This window comes from Rhinichthys klamathensis, unplaced genomic scaffold, assembly GCF_029890125.1.
Source record: "Rhinichthys klamathensis goyatoka isolate OS25496 unplaced genomic scaffold, OSU_Roscu_1.1 h1tg000124l_1, whole genome shotgun sequence".
Taxonomy (NCBI): Eukaryota; Metazoa; Chordata; class Actinopteri; order Cypriniformes; family Leuciscidae; genus Rhinichthys; species Rhinichthys klamathensis.
In genome coordinates this window covers 445526-468372 of record NW_026606661.1, presented here as the reverse complement: position 1 = coordinate 468372, position 22847 = coordinate 445526, and the positions used below count along the sequence as shown (strand labels likewise).

The 22847-nt window shown below is 42.2% G+C and overlaps 1 protein-coding gene across 1 annotated transcript; it reads left to right on the top strand.

Moving 5' to 3' along the window:
• Positions 1-7287: 7287 nt before the first annotated feature.
• h6pd (hexose-6-phosphate dehydrogenase (glucose 1-dehydrogenase)) lies at positions 7288-21930 on the top strand. The gene is made up of 5 exons (XM_056256190.1): positions 7288-7389; positions 18248-18914; positions 19296-19413; positions 19526-19795; positions 20085-21930. Exons 2-5 carry the CDS (start codon positions 18267-18269, stop codon positions 21422-21424), a joined length of 2376 nt encoding a protein of 791 aa, XP_056112165.1. The 5' UTR covers positions 7288-7389; positions 18248-18266; the 3' UTR covers positions 21425-21930.
• The last annotated feature ends 917 nt before the right edge of the window (positions 21931-22847 follow it).

The following is a 22847-nucleotide window of genomic DNA, read 5'->3' as shown; positions in this document are numbered from 1 at the left end:
CTAGAGCCATTGAGATGCCCTCACAATGCAGAGGTCCCTTTTCATTCAAGGGCCATGTGTGTTGCAGGAGGCCTGAATTATCTGCTGCACTCCCATAAACCCCCCTTCTCCTCTCCACGCTGTTCCACACAACCACTAACACAAAGCACTTCACGCCAGGAGGTTGGCCCGTTACTCCGGGGGTCACAGAGCTGCAGTGGGACCACTGCTGCAGGGTCATTCAACTCTTCCACCCCTCGACTCCCTCTTGTCAACCTCGCCACCACCCCTCGCCAAAAAAACGCAAATACAGAGGCGGCCTTCCATTGTAGGCTGCGTCGGGACTGTCTGCACCTCAAAAGCTTTGTTAACGCTCCCGATTCTACGCTGATCCCTTTACTGGGGGTGAAGGGAGTGCTGTCGCGGGATATGTGCCAGTAACATATGGCGAGATGTTAACACATTATTAATGCAAAGTTAACAAAATTGTGAGTCATAAATGGATTTTAGATATAAAGTGACCCCAAAAAGTATTTAGACACTGCAGCCACACTTAAAAATGTATTAAGACGTTTTTGTTGAACTACAACCAATTTATACACTGTTAAAAGTATACACTTTTTCAGGTTGTCAAGTGTTAATGGTAGGGGTGTAACAATATATCGTGCCACAATATATCGCAATACAAAAATGCAACAATACGTATCGTGGATAGTGACAATATGTATCGTGGATAGTTCCCCAAAATAAAAATTACTGTGTGAGAAATTTTTTCAATTTTCAAGAGTTTTAGTGTCAGTACTACATTAAACTACTATATATAATGTTGATTATAATGTATAATAATGCAATGGGGGAATATTTGTGGGTCCTGATAATGCCAAATGTCTTATGTTACCAGTAAAAACTTAAAGTGGCCTACATTATTTTAAATATATCTAGTCAGAAAAAGTGCAAGAATATTCGTCTAAAATAATTCTGTATTTTCAGCTTCAGAATCATGAATATTTTTATTCTGGTGTCACCATTGTCCTTGGGTTACAAGCACCAAGTCCAAGCCTATTCATTTAAACCCACAATGTAATATCAAAATTAGCATTTTAATCAACAGTACATTTTGTGTTAACCTTTTATCATATGTCTTGGAGTATCGCAATAATATCGTATCGTGAGTTCAGTATCGTGATATGTATCGAATCGTGACATGAGGGTATCGTTACACCCCTAGTTAATGGTATATAGATAATGTAATGAACTACACTTGTGTTGGGATATTTGTGTGAACTTCAGTGGAACTTATTTCATGCTATACTTTGAGAACAGTTGATGTTGAAGTGAACAGTAGAGAAAAGTGAAGTACGGTATCAATTTTTTTTACAGTGTCATTGTTACATAGTAATAACTATAAATTATGCATAATTACATGCAATTAACCAAACCTTCATCCTAACTCTATAGTAAGTACATGTAGTTAATTACTATTACTCAGTACTTAAATGTATCTGTAATACTGACACCTTGAAATAAAGTGCAACCTTAAATACTTTTATTAAGCGAGGATACATTAATCAAGGATAAAAACGTGTATCATGGCTTCCACATAAATATTACATTCATAATAATACATTTTTGTCAGCCTATTAGAATGATTTCTGAAGGATCATGTGACACTGAAGACTAGAGTAATGCTGCTGAAAATCCAGCTTTTCAATCAAAGGAATTAATTACATTATAAAATATATATTAAAATAGAAAATGTTATTTTAAAATGTAATAATATTTCACAATATTACTGTATTTTTAATCAAATGCAACCTTTTTTGACCATGAGACTTCCTTTAAAAACATTACAACAGTTTTTTCACACAAAACGTTTGAACAGTATCTGAACACAAGTTACTTTATATAAACTTATATACTATATATATATAGTAGCTTCATAAAACACAAATGAAATATTGTTTTGAACTTAAATTATTTTATTATGTCAAATGAAACCACAGATTGATCGAATGACAGACATGCTGGGAAATCAATTACATGCAACATTGGTCAATTATACAGCTTAGCGCTCATAACATCAAGAATGCCTGAACACATTACGCTGAAATGTAATTGTGAAATATATACTGAGGATGTTTATACATGAGTACATAAACATCCTCAGCATATATGACACAATTTCTCTTCTAGACAAATGCATTTTCTTTGATCCACCACCTAACTAACAGCGTTCATTCACTTCCTTAATCTGGCATTATTGAGCTCTTAAGTAGCAGGCAGAGCTTTAAATTAGTCAGTCCTTAGACAGAGGGATGATAAATGTAATGTGTGTCAGGGAAGAGGCCCAATAAAGAGGATGGCACACATTCATATGCATGTGTTTGTGTGCTCAGCTTGATTGGAATGTTGTGCCGGAGGAAGAACAAAGGACTTAAGGAGGAACAAAGCACTTGAATTTAAAGGAAGGAAGGCAAGTGGCAGGGTGGCAGTGGGAAGGGGGTGATGGGAAGAACATGGATGGTTGTAAGAAGTGTGGGAGATCTTACACACAATGAGCCCCCTGGTGCCATAGCCATTCCTAACTTCAGCTCCCTTTAACACACACACACACACACACACTCAAATCACACGTAGCCCCATTGGTTGCACGTTAAGACGGCAACAGCTGAGCTCCCTGGTTTTTTTCTCCAAGACACACATGCGCACACACTCGCAAACTTGCTACACCAGAAACACTTGTCACACAAACAGGAACTTCTGTCACCTAGTTTACAGTTTACATCTCACTTTGACCTCAACTGGTGATCTAGCTGGGAGGCCTACACTAGTGTGTTCCCACTTCCCAGTGTGGGAGAGTACACGTGCGCATCTATAAAATCTCTCATGCATCTGGCAAATTCCATCCTTTTTATGCACATTTTGGGATATTGCATTAAAAAAAAAAACCGTTGGATGGAAATTAATTTAAAAACTTCACTCAATTGAGGTGGATAATCTTTTTATCCGATAAAAAGACATGCGAATATGGAAGCACATTTACTGTATACATTACTCGGTGTGTAACAAAAAACTTGTGACTGCCTCAATAGAGGTTTGATAACTGGACTAACCAGCAGACCAATTTCCTCGTACAGCATATCAAATATTGGTTTGGTGGTTCTAAAATGCATGCATGAGCTGTGTATAATTACCTACCAGAACTGTCTCACACAGTGTTTGAGTTCCCAAACATCAGCCATCCACCTCTGAAAGCAAGATATCATGACAGCATTTTTCATGACAATTTTGTTCTCTTGAACACGTGATGAAACGGTGCTTTATTTAGCAAAAACTTGGGTGCTGTATCAATGTGGGAGTGTGACGAGATTTTTGCAATTCTGGAAAGAAGTACAGACTATAATAGATTAAATGACTAATGTCTTTATCTCTTGAACCAAAAATCTGATGTGTATTTACAAGCAAAACATCTTATTCCTCTTTACTAGGCAAAAAAACAGCAAATATCGGGAGACTGCTTAGAGAAATGGCAACTAGCATGTAATTGGAGAGATTAACATACATAACATTATTAAAGTTAGATAAAAGGCTTTTAAAGACACTGGGAATCCCTTTGTGACATTTTTGAAAAATTTGTACATGTATCCCACATGATAAGATAATTGATGACAGTGTATTTTTAGTAGGCTATCACTGAAATACTATAATCATTTTAATTTTAGTTAAAGTTTACATTAACAGGAACATGCATCATGGTGTCATGTCATATGACAAAATGTAGTAGGCTATTCTACTGTTAAAAAATGTGAAAAAGTGTATAATTGAACGGACTCTATAGACCTTATTCACAGCAGCACCATCTTTCTTCGTGTTTTTAGATTGTTCTGCTGATGAAACGCTGCAAAAATATCTTTCCAGGGAATTTCAGTAGACAAAAAACTGCAGACAACATGAGCAACAAGGGATCTATCACTCACACAGCCTTGCTTAAAGGTGCTCTGCCTCTATGTAACTTTTAGCGGCCTCTAGTGGTGATGTTTCATATTGCAACCAAATTTTACAAGAGCGCTCGTGCTCGAACTCATAGACAATACCGTCTATTACGCAAATATCTCGGCGAATACTAGACGGATTCGGCGAGCACCGAGCTCGTTGGGACCATCTAGTCGAGCTGAAAAGAACCATATAAGTTCCATAGTTTTTGGTGGTGTTTCCGCGGAGATATTAGCAGAAAACCATCGGGCGCGCTGCAAAATTGCAGACGCCGGTGACGTCACGATCTCAGAAGAAAATCGCTCGTATCTCTGGAACGCAAAGACCCAGAGAGCTCAAATTCGGGGGAGGAGGTCCCAGGGGAACCCTTGCCCGAACGCTAGAGTGGCAGGCCTCGGGGATGCCCCCTACCGGATCGCCGTTCGCTGGGACCCCCGTTTTCGAACGGCTATAACTGGGGGAGCCGGGCGAGTTGGACCTCGGGGGTGGGCTCGTTTGAAAGGCCCCGTCCAGCACTACGAACGATTAGAGTCTTGGGAATATTGATCAAAGATTGACCGAGATATAAGCCGAAAAACGTGCGCCTTTAACAGGACGTAACTCCCTGACCGTCTACAATAGACTGTATATAAGGAGAGAGGCTCAGGAGCGCGCATGCACGTCACATCCGTTGGATTTCGCGGTAAATCCGACCCGGAGACTTCACATAGAAATAGGAATACTGGCCTTCAGAGGTAATAGCAAAACTCGACAAGTGGATCATTTTAATGTGTGATTACAACCAGGGTTCGAATTACAAAGTGGCTTTCGGGGGAGCCCTATTTTCCGATCCTCCCTGACTTTAACGCTTTTGGTGCATGTTCGGGCATTTAAAACAATAGGTTTACAGTAAACCTATTGTTTACTTAGTAAACCGTTTACTTCAAAATGCAAGCGTCAGTCAGTGTTGTCAGTGTTAGGGCAAACAGCTCTGTCCACGGTTCTGAATCAACCGAGCTTAGGCCTACATCATGCAAATCATGATAAAAACAGAATAACTCACATACCAGCGGTGGTTTCTGGCGCCCAAGTCTCGCTATCCTCGGTGCTGGTGCTGTCACTAGCAGCAACTTTTAGCGGCGGCGGCGGTAACACCGACAGCTAGTTGTAGCTGGTGCGCTGTCATCACTCCTCTTCGTTTGTTTTGTAAATCCAAATTGACTGAGGTTTGGCTGCTTTCTTTTTGACATTCTTATTAGTATCCACAGAGTGTTCCCAAAAAAACGAATAAAGTATGTTTTGAACTTGAAGCTAAGCTAACATTCAAATACCAACTCAGTGAGAAGTTCAAGCGGTGACGTAAACGTAGTAATTTCAGTGCAGCGCCGCCACGCATGGATGGTCACAGCAGGAGACACAGCATTGCATTTATTAGTGGAGACAGATGTTCGGAAATATTAATGTAATGAGCGAATAAACACTGACACATTTTTAATATCATCATTTATTTCAGGAACCTTAATGTACAGAAAATCAAAATCTATATGCGACACAAAAAATGGACAGTGTTTGAGAGCTCCCCCTAAATGTCTCAAAGTAGGCTTTCAGGGGAGCCCAGGTCCTTTTCAGGGGAGCCGAGCTCCCCTTAGCTCCCCCGTAATTCGAACACTGATTACAACCCCTTCACACACAGGCAATAAAAAAAGGATTCATTTCTGTAGAAAAGTTACATAGAGCACCTTTAAATTCATACCTGTCATGGCGCTGCTCTGAATAAGGTCTATGCACAATCACTTCCGCATTAGATTGTTAGAAAATTGAGCCCAAAATTAAATATTGCAGACAAAGCCAAACTGACACAATTCACCTTTACACTAAGGCATTTAAAGCATCTGAAATGTCTAAAACGTTTTAATACAATAAAAGAAAATGTTTGTTTACCGATCAACGTTATAAAAAGTGTTTTCTCCTACGTCCTACCACATTTTGCTGGGGGAGAATATACCAGAATCTCATCTCGCATAGCACTGAGAGACTTAAATGGAAATACGAAGGCAGTCATTATGTTTTTTTTTTTTAAGAAAGCAGGCAGTATATGGTGCACCGGCGTAGTATTTAGTCAGCTTATTCCCAACAATACTGTTTTCAAACAGCTTTCCTAAACACTCCCCCATCTGCCATTGGTTGAATACCCCTACCCTAAACTCATGTGCTGTGTCGAGCTGGTAGGGATCATCAAGGGGTCAAAGTTTGACTGGTTAACATAGCCTCATTAGCCTCTGCTAGTAGGCTAGATGGTAGATGTCGACTCTACACCATCTGGCTTCAAAGAACAGCTTTCTCCTTGGCCGGGCATCCACAAATATCGGTCTATTCTGACAAAATACGTGTGTTTTTTACACGAATATATAAATAGCAAGTCATTATAGAATAATACGTTTGACTGATTCATTAATGTCACAGAAAAAAAAAGAAAAGAAAAAAACGGGTTTACTTTAAGTTTCGCTGAATCAGGGGATGACTTTACATGTTTCCTGAGGTGAATGGTTCTTGTTTGAATACTTTTTGCCTAAGACTCTTTCTCTCACTACAGAAAAAAAGGGAATCTGCAAAAGCGCAAAACACACACATGTACACAAAGATAAGAATAGTATCTTCAAGATCATACTGATGAAACTCATTACTCAATAACGTTATATTGTGAAGCAAGTGTCGTCGGACTCCTAAGTTATATCTTCAGGTTTGAGATGGTTTTGAAAAACCTTTGATATATCTTTTAATTACCTGTAGCATTTTATTAAAAAATCATTTTATTTATAATAATTTGACAACGGCTATCTGCCTCGTTTAAAATCATTCAGCATGCACGCACCTAGCAAATATCGCCCTCCTTTGGGCAACTCACCGACCTGCATTACACTAACAGTGGATCTACATTTTCGATGCTAAATTTCGGAAAATTAATAATAAAATAAAATAAAACTATAATAATAAAAACAATTCCTCAGCCTCAACACGGATATGTTTCCAATGTGCTGACAACATGTAATGTTACAGTCAAATTCGCTGATAACCGGTACAGTCAAAGAATGCCATTGATTTAATTGTTTGTTTCACAGTGACAGCACACGCTCATTTTTAACTCTACCCTCTCAGTATACAACCTGTTATTATTATATTTACACTTATAGTTTAGAATCATTTTTGTACTAGCTCATCAAGCAATCAAAGGTTAACAAGTCCGAAGTCCCCGTGTTATCGTTCGTTCAGCGTATTTTCTTTCTTTTTTTTAACTCGAATGTTACGTACTCAAACCCCAGGATTACCCAACGTCACGATCACGTGACCATCTACTGGAAACGGTAGTTGTTTGTAGTATGTCACTATCCGACTGTCCACGCCGCGCGAACTGTCACCATTTGTCCAGAGGTGAACCAGGTATGTCCACTGTCTCTCCCTGTCAAATCCATCTTTGTCCTAATGCATGTGCCACTATGGCTGGAGATATCATATGTACACTGAAATTTAAGATATTGTCCTTTTTTGTATGTCTTAAGCCTGTGTTAGTTAGTTAGCTAGTAGTATAGCAGGTGCTGTCAGGACCTGTTCATGTAACTTAATTTGTGATGATAGTATACTCACGTCCGCCTCTAGAAGTACACTGACTAGTTTATTCTCATATTTAAAAACATAATAAGCGTACTGTCATCAGAAACATAAAAATATATCAATATATGGTCACGTTTAATTTGGATCAATATTATTAAAATAGTATGAATAATACATTTTAATAGATTAAAATTGTTTTGATGTCCAAATCATATGGTATATCTTATTATACTGGATATTAAACTTTTTCCAGTGTCAATATCACTTTCTATCCTGTTAGTCTTTGGTAATATCTCTTAATAAAAGACATTTCCTTAATGAGGGTATCTTCCAGAACATGACATTGTTTTAATGGGAAAACTATGTTCTTGTCACTGTGTAAATAATGAGTTATAATGTAATAGTGTACTGTGCTTGAATTGACCTAAGCATATCATGACAGGTTTATGTTCAACTGAATTACAACAGTTCTGTGCAGCAGCTGTTTATTGAACTCTTCTGCATCCTGTTATGCTCATTTGATAGTTTAGAGATTGTTCCAATGAATTTTTTTGTATTTATTTTAAGGATAGATAACTCTATGTTTGACAATTTGCAACACCCAAATGCGCAAACAGTGCTTGCTCTGTCTGAACATTAGGGCTGCGTGTACTCTGTCGTCTTTGGCCTTCACACAAGCTCATCATGTGTTATCATGAAATCAGACTAATCCTGGTTGACTTGTTTTCTGTTAGATATGTCAAGATGATTCCAGCAATATCATTCTCAACTTTAACAATTTATTGTTACCATTTATATCAGTTCCTCTCTGTTTGGCCAAATTTTGTGACCTTTCCTTTCATTCAGGTTCTTTACCGTAAATGTAGTCTGTTCTGTTGGCTTAACCTTGATTTTGTGGGTGAACACTCACTGAGGGATTACATTTGCTCTCACTTATTATTCCCATTCAGTTCAGTTATGTCAGGAGATTATACAACCCTCCAACACACCTGGGCTTTATCATAGACCACTGGCCCTCATACTGTTATGTTTCATTACTATTACGGAAGAAGATCCACACACCTAATGAGCTTCCATTAACACTATTTTGAGTTGAGTGATTTTAAAATAAGAAAGATGAGTACATGAGTTAATTTCTTGTGTACATAAAGTTCATGTACTGTGGTGCATTCAAAGGCACAATGACTTGCAGACATGACTCGTTATAACTGATCTTAACGGTTTGTGTTTGTGTTGAGACATCAGTGATTATGTAATGTGATGCTTGATTTGTTGGGCCTGACATGCCATCAAATTATTAGTGGTGCTTGCCTATGGCAAAGCAACACTAGTGTTATTGTGCATACTTATTATTCTTATTCTTCTTATTAGTGGTGCTTGCCTATGGCGAAGCAACACTATTGTTATCTCACATACTTATTAGTGGTGCTTGCCTATGGCAAAGCAACACTAGTGTTATTGTGCATACTTATTATTAGTGGTGCTTGCCTATGGCGAAGCAACACTATTGTTATCTCACATACTTATTATTCTTATTATTATTATTCTTCTGGCCACTTTTTGACGCGCTACTCCTCCCGCAGTTTTTGTCACAGACCCATGAATGAGGTGTCAAAACGTGCGGCCTGTTCGGGAATGGTGTGCTATGACTTTTCTAAGAGATCGGGGGTACGATGGTCGCCCCAGGGGCGAAAAACGGCCCAAAAAAATCCCATAGACTTAACATTGCGAAAAACTTTGACGAGTCGTAGCTCGGAACGAGGATGTCGCAGAAATGTGTAATTTACCACATTTGAAGAGGCTGACAGGCTCTGTAAGAACATACCACACAATGGGGTAAAAGTTGCACCCCTGGGGTGCAGGAGCTGCCCAAAGTTTCCCCATTGACTTACTATGGTGTAGGACGGCCCATGAAATGGGCCGTCCTACACCATAGAAACCGCTTTTATATTGAACATAACTCTGGATCACAGTGTCATAGAGACAAGGGGGCGGGCTCATTTTACTCAGACAACCAATCAGTCTCTCAGGATCATTGTGAAGCTATCAAGCCACGCCCTAGCAACCATTTAGAGCACCTTAGCAACAACTCCCATAGACTTCCATTGAAAGAGATCGAAGGGATATCTCTGGACTGAATTGTCATAGAAACATGAGGGTGGTCTCGTTTGACTCGGGCCAGCAAACAGCCAATCATGAATCACCTCAACACTTGCTAGCCACGCCCTAGCAACCATTGTCGAGCACCTTAGCAACCAAAATCCAAAGAGGAATATCGTCCATTCTGAATGTCACAGAGGCATGGGAGTTGGTTTATATCTTTCATAGTGACAAGCAGCCTTTGGAGTTTCATGATTGGCAGCTGCCAAGCCACTCCCTAGCAACCAAACAGAGTACCCTAGCAACCATTTTGCAAAACCAATATCTCTGCATCAGAACATCGTATAGAGATGGGGGTTGGTTTATACATTCACATTGACTTTGGAGCTTCATGATTGGCAGCTGCCAAGCCACTCCCTAGCAACCAAACAGAGTACCCTAGCAACCGTTTTGCAAGACCAATATCTCTGCATCAGAACATCGTATAGAGATGGGGGTTGGCTCTTTTGACTCATGCTAGCAAACAGGACTTGCTACATGCTACACATGCAGTGAATAGCTACATGCTAATATTGATTAGCTAAGTGCTAAATCATGCCAATAAAATGCTACAAACTCAACAGTAACCATCTTTGACAACTACCAACCACCTAGTAACACCATAGCAACCACCCAAATTACCCTAGCAACACCCTAGCAACCACCCAGAACACCCTAGCAACTGCCTAGCAACGCCCTAGCAACCACCCAGAACACCCTAGCAACCGCCTTGCAACCACCCAGGATACCCTAGCAACCACCTAGCAATGCCCTAGCAACAACCCAGATTACCCTAGCAACCGCCTAGCAACGCCCTAGCAACCGCCTAGCAACCACCCAGAACACCCTAGCAACTGCCTAGCAACCACCCAGAACACCCTAGCAACCGCCTAGCAACCGCCCAGGATACCCTAGCAACTGCCTAGCAACGCCCTAGCAACCACCCTCGAACACCATAGCAACGGCCTAGCAACACCCTAGCAACCACTCAGAACACCCTAGCAACCACCTAGCAACACCCTAGCAACCACTCAGAACACCCTAGCAACCACCTAGCAACACCCTAGCAACCACCCAGAACACCCTAGCAACCACCTAGCAACACCCTAGCAACCACCCAGAATACCCTAGCAACCACCTAGCAACACCCTAGCAACCACTCAGAACACCCTAACAACCACCTAGCAACACCCTAGCAACCACCCAGAACACCCTAGCAACCGCCTAGCAACACCCTAGCAACCACCCAAAACACCCTAGCAACCACCTAGCAACACCCTAGCAACACCCTAGCAACCACCCAGAACACCCTAGAAACCGCCTAGCAACCACCCAAAACACCTTAGCAACCACCCAGAATACCCTAGCAACCGCATAGCAACACCATAGCAACCACCCAGAACACCCTAGCAACTGCCTTGCATCATCATAGCAAAATCCAAGAACACCCTAGCAACCGAGCGGCGAGTTTTGCCACTGCAAGCACCACTTCACATTTTCTTCTGGAAATGTACATTCTAGTTCTTCTTCTTATTATTCTTATTCTTCCGGCCACTTTTTGACGCGCTACTCCTCCCGCAGTTTTTGTCACAGACCCACGAATGAGGCGTCAAAACGTGCGGCCTGTTCGGGAATGGTGTGCTATGACTTTTATAAGGGATCGGGGGTACGATGTTCGCCCCAGGGGCGAAAAACCGGCCGAAAAATCCCATAGACTTAACATTGCGTCAAACTTTGACGAGTCGTAGCTCGGAACGAGGATTTCGCAGAAACGTGAAATTTACCACATTTGAAGAGGCTGACAGGCTCTGTAAGAACATACCACACAATGGGGTAAAAGTTGCACCCCTGAGGGGCAGGAGGGGCCCAAAGTTGCCCCATTGACTTACTATGGTGTAGGACGGCCCATGAAATGGGCCGTCCTACACCATAGAAACCGCTTTTATATTGAACATAACTCTGGATCACAGTGTCGTAGAGACAAAGGGGCGGGCTCATTTTACTCAGACGGCCAATCAGTCTCTCAGGATCATTGTGAAGCTATCTAGCCACGCCCTAGCAACCATTTAGAGCTCCTTAGCAACAAGTTCCATAGACTTCCATTGAAACAGATCAAAGGGATATCTCAGGATATAAGTGTCATAGAAACATGAGGGTGGGCTCGTTTCACTCGGGCCATCAAACAGCCAATCCTGAATCACCTCAACACTTACTGGCCACGCCTTAGCAACCATTGTCGAGCACCTTAGCAACCAAAATCCAAACAGGGATATCTTCCATTCTGAATGTCACAGAGGCATGGGAGTTGGTTTATATCATTTATACTGACAAGCAGCCTTTGGAGTTTCATGATTGGCAGCTGCCAAGCCACTCCCTAGCAACCAAACAGAGTACCCTAGCAACCATTTTGCAAGACCTATATCTCTGCATCAAAACATCGTATAGAGATGGGGGTTGGTTTATACATTCACATTCACTTTGGAGCTTCATGATTGGCAGCTGCCAAGCCACTCCCTAGCAACCAAACAGAGTACCCTAGCAACCGTTTTGCAAGACCTATATCTCTGCATCAGAACATCGTATAGAGATGGGGGTTGGCTCTTTTGACTCATGCTAGCAAACAGGACTTGCTACATGCTACACATGCTAGCAGTGAATAGCTACATGCTAATATTGATTAGCTAAGTGCTAAATCATGCCAATAAAATGCTACAAAGTCAACAGTAACCATCTTTGACAACTACCAACCACCTAGTAACACCATAGCAACCACCCAGATTACCCTAGCAACACCCTAGCAACTGCCTAGCAAAGCCCTAGCAACCACCCAGAACACCCTAGCAACCGCCTAGCAACCACCCATGACACCCTAACAACCGCCTAGCAACACCGTAGCAACCACCCAGAATACCCTAGCAACCGCCTAGCAACACCCTAGCAACCACCCAGAATACCCTAGCAACCACCTAGCAACACCCTAGCAACCACTCAGAACACCCTAGCAACCGCCTAGCAACACCCTAGCAACCACCCAGAACACCCTAGCAACCGCCTAGCAACACCCTAGCAACCACTCAGAACACCCTAGCAACCGCCTAGCAACACCCTAGCAACCACCTAGTAACACCTTAGCAACCATGCTAGCATCATGCTAGCAACATGCTAAACATCCTAGCATGATGCTAGCAATATGCCAATCATGCTAGCATCTACCTAAAACATGTTTGCAACATGCTTATTTTTGCTAGCATCATGCTAGCAACATGCTAATCATGCTAGCATGTTGGTAGCATGATGCTAACAACATGCTAATCATTCTAGCATCATGCTAGCAACATGCTAATCATGCTAGCAACATGCTAGCAACATGCTAATCATGCTAGCATCATGCTAGCAACATGCTAGCAAAATGCTAATCATGCTAACAACATGCTAATCATGCTAGCAACATGCTAATAATGCTAGCATAATGCTAACAACATGCTAATCATGCTAGCATGATACTAGCATCATGCTAGCAACATGCTAATCATGTTAGCATCATGCTAGCAACATGCTAATCATGCTAGCATCATGCTAGCAACATGCTAATCATGCTAGCATCATGCTAATCATGCTAGCATGATGCTAGCAACATGCTAATCATGCTAGCAACATGCTAATAATGCTAACATAATGCTAACAACATGCTAATCATGCTAGCATGATACTAGCAACATGCTAATCATGTTAGCATCTTGGTAAAAACTAGCTAACCGCACCCTAGCAACCGAGCGGCGAGTTTTGCCACTGCAAGCACCACTTCACATTTTCTTCTGGAAATGTACATTCTAGTTATTATTCTTCTTATTATTATTCTTCTGGCCACTTTTTGACGCGCTACTCCTCCCGCAGTTTTTGTCACAGACCCATGAATGAGGTGTCAAAACGTGCGGCCTGTTCGGGAATGGTGTGCTATGACTTTTCTAAGAGATCGGGGGTACGATGGTCGCCCCAGGGGCGAAAAACGGCCCAAAAAAATCCCATAGACTTAACATTGCGAAAAACTTTGACGAGTCATAGCTCAGAGTGTGAATTTCGCAGAAACGTGAAATTTGCCACATTTGAAGAGGCTGACAGACTCTGTAAGAACATACCACACAATGGGGTAAAAGTTGCACCCCTGGGGGGCAGGAGCTGCCCAAAGTTTCCCCATTGACTTACTATGGTGTAGGACGGCCCATGAAATGGGCCGTCCTACACCATAGAAACCGCTTTTATATTGAACATAACTCTGGATCACAGTGTCATAGAGACAAGGGGGCGGGCTCATTTTACTCAGACAACCAATCAGTCTCTCAGGATCATTGTGAAGCTATCAAGCCACGCCCTAGCAACCATTTAGAGCACCTTAGCAACAACTCCCATAGACTTCCATTGAAAGAGATCGAAGGGATATCTCTGGACTGAATTGTCATAGAAACATGAGGGTGGTCTCGTTTGACTCGGGGCAGCAAACAGCCAATCATGAATCACCTCAACACTTCCTAGCCACGCCCTAGCAACCATTGTCGAGCACCTTAGCAACCAAAATCCAATGAGGGATATCTTCCATTCTGAATGTCACAAAGGCGTGGGAGTTGGTTTATATCATTCATAGTGACAAGAAGCCTTTGGAGTTTCATGATTGGCAACTGCCAAGCCACTCCCTAGCAACCAAACAGAGTACCCTAGCAACCATTTTGCAAGACCAATATCTCTGCATCAGAACATCGTATAGAGATGGGGGTTGGTTTATACATTCACATTGACTTTGGAGCTTCATGATTGGCAGCTGCCAAGCCACTCCCTAGCAACCAAACAGAGTACCCTAGCAACCGTTTTGCAAGACCAATATCTCTGCATCAGAACATCGTATAGAGATGGGGGTTGGGTCTTTTGACTCATGCTAGCAAACAGGACTTGCTACATGCTACACATACTAGCAGTGAATAGCTACATGCTAATATTGATTAGCTAAGTGCTAAATCATGCCAATAAAATGCTACAAACTCAACAGTAACCATCTTTGACAACTACCAACCACCTAGTAACACCATAGCAACCACCCAAATTACCCTAGCAACACCCTAGCAACCACCCAGAACACCCTAGCAACTGCCTAGCAACGCCCTAGCAACCACCCAGAACACCCTAGCAACCGCCTAGCAACACCCTAGCAACCACCCAGAACACCCTAGCAACCGCCTAGCAACCACTCAAAACACCCTAGCAACCACCTAGCAACACCCTAGCAACCACCCAGAACACCCTAGCAACCACCCAGAACACCCTAGCAACGCCCTAGCAACCACCCAGAACACCCTAGCAACCGCCTAGCAACACCCTAGCAACCACCCAGAACACCCTAGCAACCGCCTAGCAACCACTCAAAACACTCTAGCAACCGCCTAGCAACACCATAGCAACCACCCAGAATACCCTAGCAACCGCCTAGCAACCGCACAGAACACCCTAGCAACCACCTAGCAGCACCCTAGCAACCACCCAGAATACCCTAGCAACCACCTAGCAACACCCTAGCAACCACTCAGAACACCCTAGCAACCGCCTAGCAACACCCTAGCAACCACCCAGAACACCCTAGCAACCGCCTAGCAACACCCTAGCAACCACCCAGAATACCCTAGCAACCACCCAGAATACCCTAGCAACCACCCAGAACACCCTAGCAACCACTCAGAACACCCTAGCAACCACCTAGCAACACCCTAGCAACCACCCAGAACACCCTAGCAACCGCCTAGCAACACCCTAGCAACCACCCAGAATACCCTAGCAACCACCTAGCAACACCCTAGCAACCACTCAGAACACCCTAGCAACCACCTAGCAACCACCCAGAACACCCTAGCAACTGCCTTGCATCATCATAGCAAACTCCAACAACACCCTAGCAACCGAGCGGCGAGTTTTGCCACTGCAAGCACCACTTCACATTTTCTTCTGGAAATGTACATTCTAGTTCTTCTTATTCTTCTTATTCTTCTGGCCACTTTTTGACGCGCTACTCCTCCCGCAGTTTTTGTCACAGACCCATGAATGAGGTGTCAAAACGTGCGGCCTGTTCGGGAATGGTGTGCTATGACTTTTATAAGGGATCGGGGGTACGATGTTCGCCCCAGGGGCGAAAAACCGGCCGAAAAATCCCATAGACTTAACATTGCGTCAAACTTTGACGCGTCGTAGCTCGGAACGAGGATGTCGCAGAAACGTGTAATTTACCACATTTGAAGAGGCTGACAGGCTCTGTAAGAACATACCACACAATGGGGTAAAAGTTGCACCCGTGGGGGGCAGGAGGGGCCCAAAGTTGCCCCATTGACTTACTATGGTGTAGGACGGCCCATGAAATGGGCCGTCCTACACCATAGAAACCGCTTTTATATTGAACATAACTCTGGATCACAGTGTCGTAGAGACAAAGGGGCGGGCTCATTTTACTCAGACGGCCAATCAGTCTCTCAGGATCATTGTGAAGCTATCAAGCCACGCCCTAGCAACCATTTAGAGCTCCTTAGCAACAAGTTCCATAGACTTCCATTGAAACAGATCAAAGGGATATCTCAGGATATAAGTGTCATAGAAACATGAGGGTGGGCTCGTTTCACTCGGGCCAGCAAACAGCCAATCCTGAATCACCTCAACACTTACTGGCCACGCCCTAGCAACCATTGTCGAGCACCTTAGCAACCAAAATCCAAACAGGGATATCTTCCATTCTGAATGTCACAGAGGCATGGGAGTTGGTTTATATCATTTATACTGACAAGCAGCCTTTGGAGCTTCATGATTGGCAGCTGCCAAGCCACTCCCTAGCAACCAAACAGAGTACCCTAGCAACCATTTTGCAAGACCTATATGTCTGCTTTAAAACATCGTATAGAGATGGGGGTTGGTTTATACATTCACATTCACTTTGGACCTTCATGATTGGCAGCTGCCAAGCCACTCCCTAGCAACCAAACAGAGTACCCTAGCAACCGTTTTGCAAGACCTATATCTCTGTATCAGAACATCGTATAGAGATGGGGGTTGGCTCTTTTGACTCATGCTAGCAAACAGGACTTGCTACATCCTACACATGCTAGCAGTGAATAGCTACATGCTAATATTGATTAGCTAAGTGCTAAATCATGCCAATAAAATGCTACAAACTCAACAGTAACCATCTTTGACAACTACCAACCACCTAGTAACACCATAGCAACCACCCAGATCACCCTAGCAACACCCTAGCAACTGCCTAGCAACGCCCTAGCAACCACCAGAACACCCTAGCAACCGCCTAGCAACCACCCAGGACACCATAGCAACCACCTAGCAACGCCCTAGCAACCAACCACATTACCTTAGCAACCGCCTAGCAACGCCCTAGCAACCGCATAGCAACCCCCCAGAACACCCTAGCAACCACCTAGCAACGCCCTAGCAACCACCCAAAACACCCTAGCAACCACCTAGCAACCACCCAAAACACCCTAGCAACCACCCAGAATACCCTAGCAACCGCCTAGCAACACCATAGCAACCACCCAGAACACCCTAGCAACCGCCTAGCAACGCCCTAGCAACCACCCATAATACCCTAGCAACCACCTAGTAACACCTTAGCAACCATGCTAGCAACATGCTAAACATGCTAGCATGATGCTAGCAATATGCTAATCATGCTAGCATCTAGCTAAAACATGTTTGCAACATGCTTATTTTTGCTAGCATCATGCTAGCAACATGCTAATCATGCTAGCATGTTGGTAGCAACATGCTAATCATGCCAGCATCATGCTAGCAACATGCTAACAACATGCTAATCATGCTAGCATCATGCTAGCAACATGCTAGCAATATGCTAATCATGCTAGCATCATGCTAATCATGCTAGCATGATGCTAGCAACATGCTAATCATGCTAGCATAATGCTAACAACATGCTAATCATGCTAGCATGATACTAGCAACATGCTAATCATGCTAGCATCTTGGTAAAAACTAGGTCACCGCACCCTAGCAACCGAGCGGCGAGTTTTGCCACTGCAAGCACCACTTCACATTTTCTTCTGGAAATGTACATTCTAGTTATATTTAGCCTTCATTTAGGTTTATATATATATATATATATATATATTAGCGGATATTATTATAATATATATTTTAATCATGTGTTTTATGTGAGGATTGAAGCTAGTTTGTATCATCAGCTAAATGTTTGCATAAGGTGTTCACTTTATGCTGAGTTATAGATAGGAAATGAAGCTATTAGTCAATATGCCAAATAACGAAGCAAACTTTAGAATCCAGCTTCTAAATGCGGTCAATTCAGTGCCTTTAATCACCATTAAAGGTATAGTTCACCCAAAAATGACATTTTTATCATCACTTACCCTCCTTTTAAAAGTTATACCTTTTTTTTAATTAAAAATGATTAAATTCAATCAAATTTTCTGAATTTGAATCATTAGATTTCTTAAACATTCTAAAATCTTTTTATTATTATTTTTTTTTAAAGGTGGGCACTTGACATCACAATGCTGAGGATACGATGGGAGCTGCTGCTAATGGCCACCATATGCTGGCACAGAGGCCACACAGATAATCATGAGGCTAAGCAGAGTCTTGGGCATGTGACTGTGGTAGTTGTGGGTGGGACAGGTGACTTGGCCAGGAAGTACCTATGGCAAGGCTTTTTCCAGCTCTATGCTGACCAGGTAGGCAAAGGACACACCTTCTCATTTTATGGTGGGGGCCTTTCGCCGACTGAGAAGGGAACTCCGATGCTGTTTGGGATCTTGAAGGAGCTGGCTTGCCCTCCGGAGCTCTCTGCTGAACGCTGTGCTTTGGTCAAAGAGCAGTTTTTGCATCTGTCCCAGTATCACCAACTGAAGACATCTGAGGACTATGAAAAACTCAGCCAGATGATCAAACAGCATTTAGGACAGGAGGGTATTGTCGAAGCAGGAAGGCTCTTCTACCTGTCTGTTCCAGCTTTCGCATATGCAGACATTGCAGAGAAGATCAACAACACCTGCCGCCCCCCTCCTGAGGCATGGCTGAGGGTGGTACTGGAGAAGCCATTTGGTCACGACTTTTTTAGTGCTCAGTCCCTTGACAGAAAACTGTCAGGCCAGCTGAAAGAAGAGGAGATGTATAGGATTGACCACTATTTAGGGAAGCAGGTACCATATTATTTTATTAACATACATTAAGTTTGGGGTTGATACGATTTCTTTGTGTTTTTGAAAGAAGTCTCTTATGATCACCAAGCCTGCATTTATATGATCGAATAAAACATTAATATTGTTTAAAACTGCGATGCATTTTTTTCAGGATTTTTTGATGAACGTAAAGTACAAAAGAAAAGCATTTACTTGATAAATTTTCAAAGATCATGTTTGATCAAATTAACGTATCTTTGTGTATTCTTATTGAATCCATTCTTTCAATGAAAAAAAAAAAATCATACTGACCCCAGAATTTTGAATGGTAGTATACTTTCACATGAGTGACTGGATCTACATGAGCTTTAAAAAAATATTTGTTATTTTTCTGTCGCAAAGGTTGTCTCTAAAATATTGCCATTTAGGAAAGAGAATAAGAAACTTCTGGACCCTATCTGGAACAAGCACCATATTGAAAGAATAGAAATTGTATTGAAGGAAACCCTGGATGCCAAAGGTACTGGTTTTGAGTTGCTTGTAAATGGTTCATGTTATCGATGAAACCTTTCTCCATGCATTTTCTCAGTTATTTCTTTAGCATTGATTGTTGATCTGTCATTCATTTACAGGGCGTATTCAGTTTTATGATCAATATGGTGTCATCAGAGATGTGCTCCAGAACCACCTCACAGAGGTCATGACCCTTATGCTGATGAATCTTCCTGCAAACCCCTCCAACAGCAAGGAGATACTACAAAACAAGCTACATTTCTTGGCTTCCCTACAGTATGTAGATAACAGTAATGCGGTCGTAGGTCAGTACCAAGCTTACAATGGAGAGGTTCAGGAAGAGCTCAATAAAACAAAGGACTACTTCAGCCTAACCCCCACATTCGCTGGTGAGTGGAAGAGCTTTTTAGTTTCCTCATTTGATATGCAAAGAAGGTGTTCGCGAACTTCGCGTTTATCCGCACATCTCCGTTGCTTTAGTTATCTGACACACATGCACACTCTTCTAAAACCGTCAGAATGTTGCTTATGCGTTTACTTGACCACGTAAATAAAGTTGAAGGAAAAATGGTGTTCATGTTTACATGACCTTTTAGAAAGACCTGGAATGTAAACGTAGTCATTGATTGTGGAAAATCAATCTAACCATGCTTACGTTGACTGTGATTGTCTTTACAGGTGTGGTCATTCATGTCGACAATGCGCAATACGAGGGCATCCCCATATTTATGACCTCAGGCAAGGCACTTGATGAACGGGTTGCTTATGCACGTGTAGTTTTCAAAAGTGATGTATTTTGCGTCCAGGATCCTGACAATGTTCAGTGCAATACCAAACAGATCATATTTTATCTGGGTCACGGAGACCTCCAGTACCCTGCGATTCTCGTGAGCAAGAACCTGTTCAAGCCCGACCTGGTGAACAGCGGTGACTGGAAAGAGGTCACCGAACACAAAGACGTAAAAGTGCTGGGGTTACACCTCAGTGATTATTACATCCAGACGCCAGTCGTACCCAGAGAGGCTTATTGCGAGCTGATCTCACATGTCTTCTTTGGACGCAAGGACAGCTTTATCAGTGCTGAAGGACTCCTTGCTTCCTGGGCGTTTTGGACGCCTCTCCTTGAAAGCTTGACTCGGGTCTTTCCGCGGGTGTATCCTGGTGGCGTAGCCAATGGGAACCTGCTGAACTTTCATCTGCGGGGCAATCAGGTAGCCTTTAGCCATGAAGCTGTGGTCAACGTGATCAACCCCGGTGCCGAGGACAACTTCCAGGTGATGCAAGGAAAGTACCGTAGTTCTGAAATGGTATCTGCTTGGGCACAGGAACTGGTGGAGCGCTTGGCTTCTGATCTTCTTCTGGCTGCTGAGGAGGCCATTCGTGAAGGAGGTCAGTTTCACCTGGCTTTGTCTGGTGGCTCCAGCCCGGTGGCGCTGCTCCGTGCGCTCGCCCTGAACCTCTACACCTTTCCGTGGCGCAACACTCACATATGGCAAGTGGATGAGCGATGTGTGCCACATACAGAATCTGGCTCCAACTTCCGGTCCATTCACGATCTGCTGCTTCAGCATATCCGCATACCCTACTTCAACATCCACCCCATGCCAGTGCATCTCACCCAACGGTTATGCGTGGAAGAGGATGGTGGTCCTGCATTATATGAGAAGGAAATAAAGAAACATGTCAATGCCTCCAGCTTCCACTACATCCTGCTCGGCGTAGGCCAGGACGGCCACACTGCCTCGTTGTTCCAGGACACCAAGTTGGAAAGCGACGAAGAACGGTTGGTAACTCTGTCAGAGAGCCCCATTAAACCTCATCAGAGGATGAGTCTCACATTCACAGCTATCAATAGAGCTCGAAGGGTAGGTGTTTTAATTATGGGGAAGAGCAAGCATGAACTTGTCAGTCAACTCAGCCGAATTAAGGGGGAATCATCTAAGTATCCCATCACCAAAGTACAGCCAAAGAGCGGGACTCTTGTATGGTACATTGACTATGATGCACTGTTAGGATAGACCAGGACATATCGGTCAATGAAGCCACCAGGGCTTATAGCTCAAATTGAATGCTGTATTGTGGATGATTGCAAAATATCATTTGAAGTTTAATTTTCACACAAACTGAAGTGTGAATTGTGTGAGACTTATTTTAATGCTTTGACTTTGCAATTTGATTTGTGTTATGAAATAATTGCATTATAAACATGTCAAATCTCAGGACCTCTTTTAGCTTACAGTAATAAAGTAATAATTAATCTTATAATATTGCTACAAATCCTTATTCCACAAGATCAGACAGTTAAGAAAGCAATTAAGAAGATGCGTATGAAAAATGTCATTCCAGATCAAGCACTTTTTCCACATTTGTGACCAATCAGTGATCAGATAAAACATATATTTAAATGCTCTGTAATTGGACTTTTCCTTTTCTTTTTACTTTGCTTACTACATAATTGCATTAGCGCAAACAATTATTCATCAGTCCACCAGATTAAATTTGAGATGAAGGAACCATGTGACCATGAGTAAACTAGCAGATGAATTTGGAATCTTTTTCTTCCTCAATTCAAAGGTTTCAATTAAATGGTGAAATTCTGTTCTAGGCGTCATCTCAGACCTCAGATTAAGAAATCCTAACATGTCCACAAAAGATGGCATATCCAGTGTAATCATGATGGAACAAATGTCAATGTACTGTTTCATCTTTAGACTGAATTGAGTTTCTATTGTTGGCTTGCTTGATAAAAGCATTCCAGCACCACATTTTTGACAGTGTATTAGTGTCAAAGATTTTTGTCATACCTCAGAAAACAATGGTTTATTTTGTGTAGAGCAGTCCAAATGTCATAATGCCTTAACTGTTTGTATATACACATAAATGCCTTTGTTAAGTGCGGTTTAAAATCTAAGAATAATTTTTTAGTTAGAATCGCATGCTTTAGGAAACACTTTTGTTTATGAATCAGCATTGTCTGATTCATAAGCGTTGATTTTGGCTAAAATTTTGTAGTGAAGTCGAACATTACATTCCACAGGGATCTAATGTAAATGCACTAGATTTTGAAATCATACTTTGAAGTCCTTATGTGTATTTACCCGATTTTAAATAGATTCATTGGTTTTCAAAACAAAACGTTTAACATTGTAGAGATCCTGCACTGAACCACTGTGTGTATTTCAACAAAGTATGTGTCTCGCTGACAGGTTTAACATATTTGAATTGACATTTTTGAATGAAGTCTTACTTTTCCATTATGTTTCAAGGAAATTTTGTTATGGTATTCATCTGTATTACATGGCATCACATAAATCATTTCATATTTGGTGCTGGTTTTGATGCATACAATAAAATATATTTTTGAAATCATCTGTTTTATTTTTTCTCTTTTAAAATGTCTTTCAAACATGTCTGGATTCAGATATAACCCACAAATGTGGA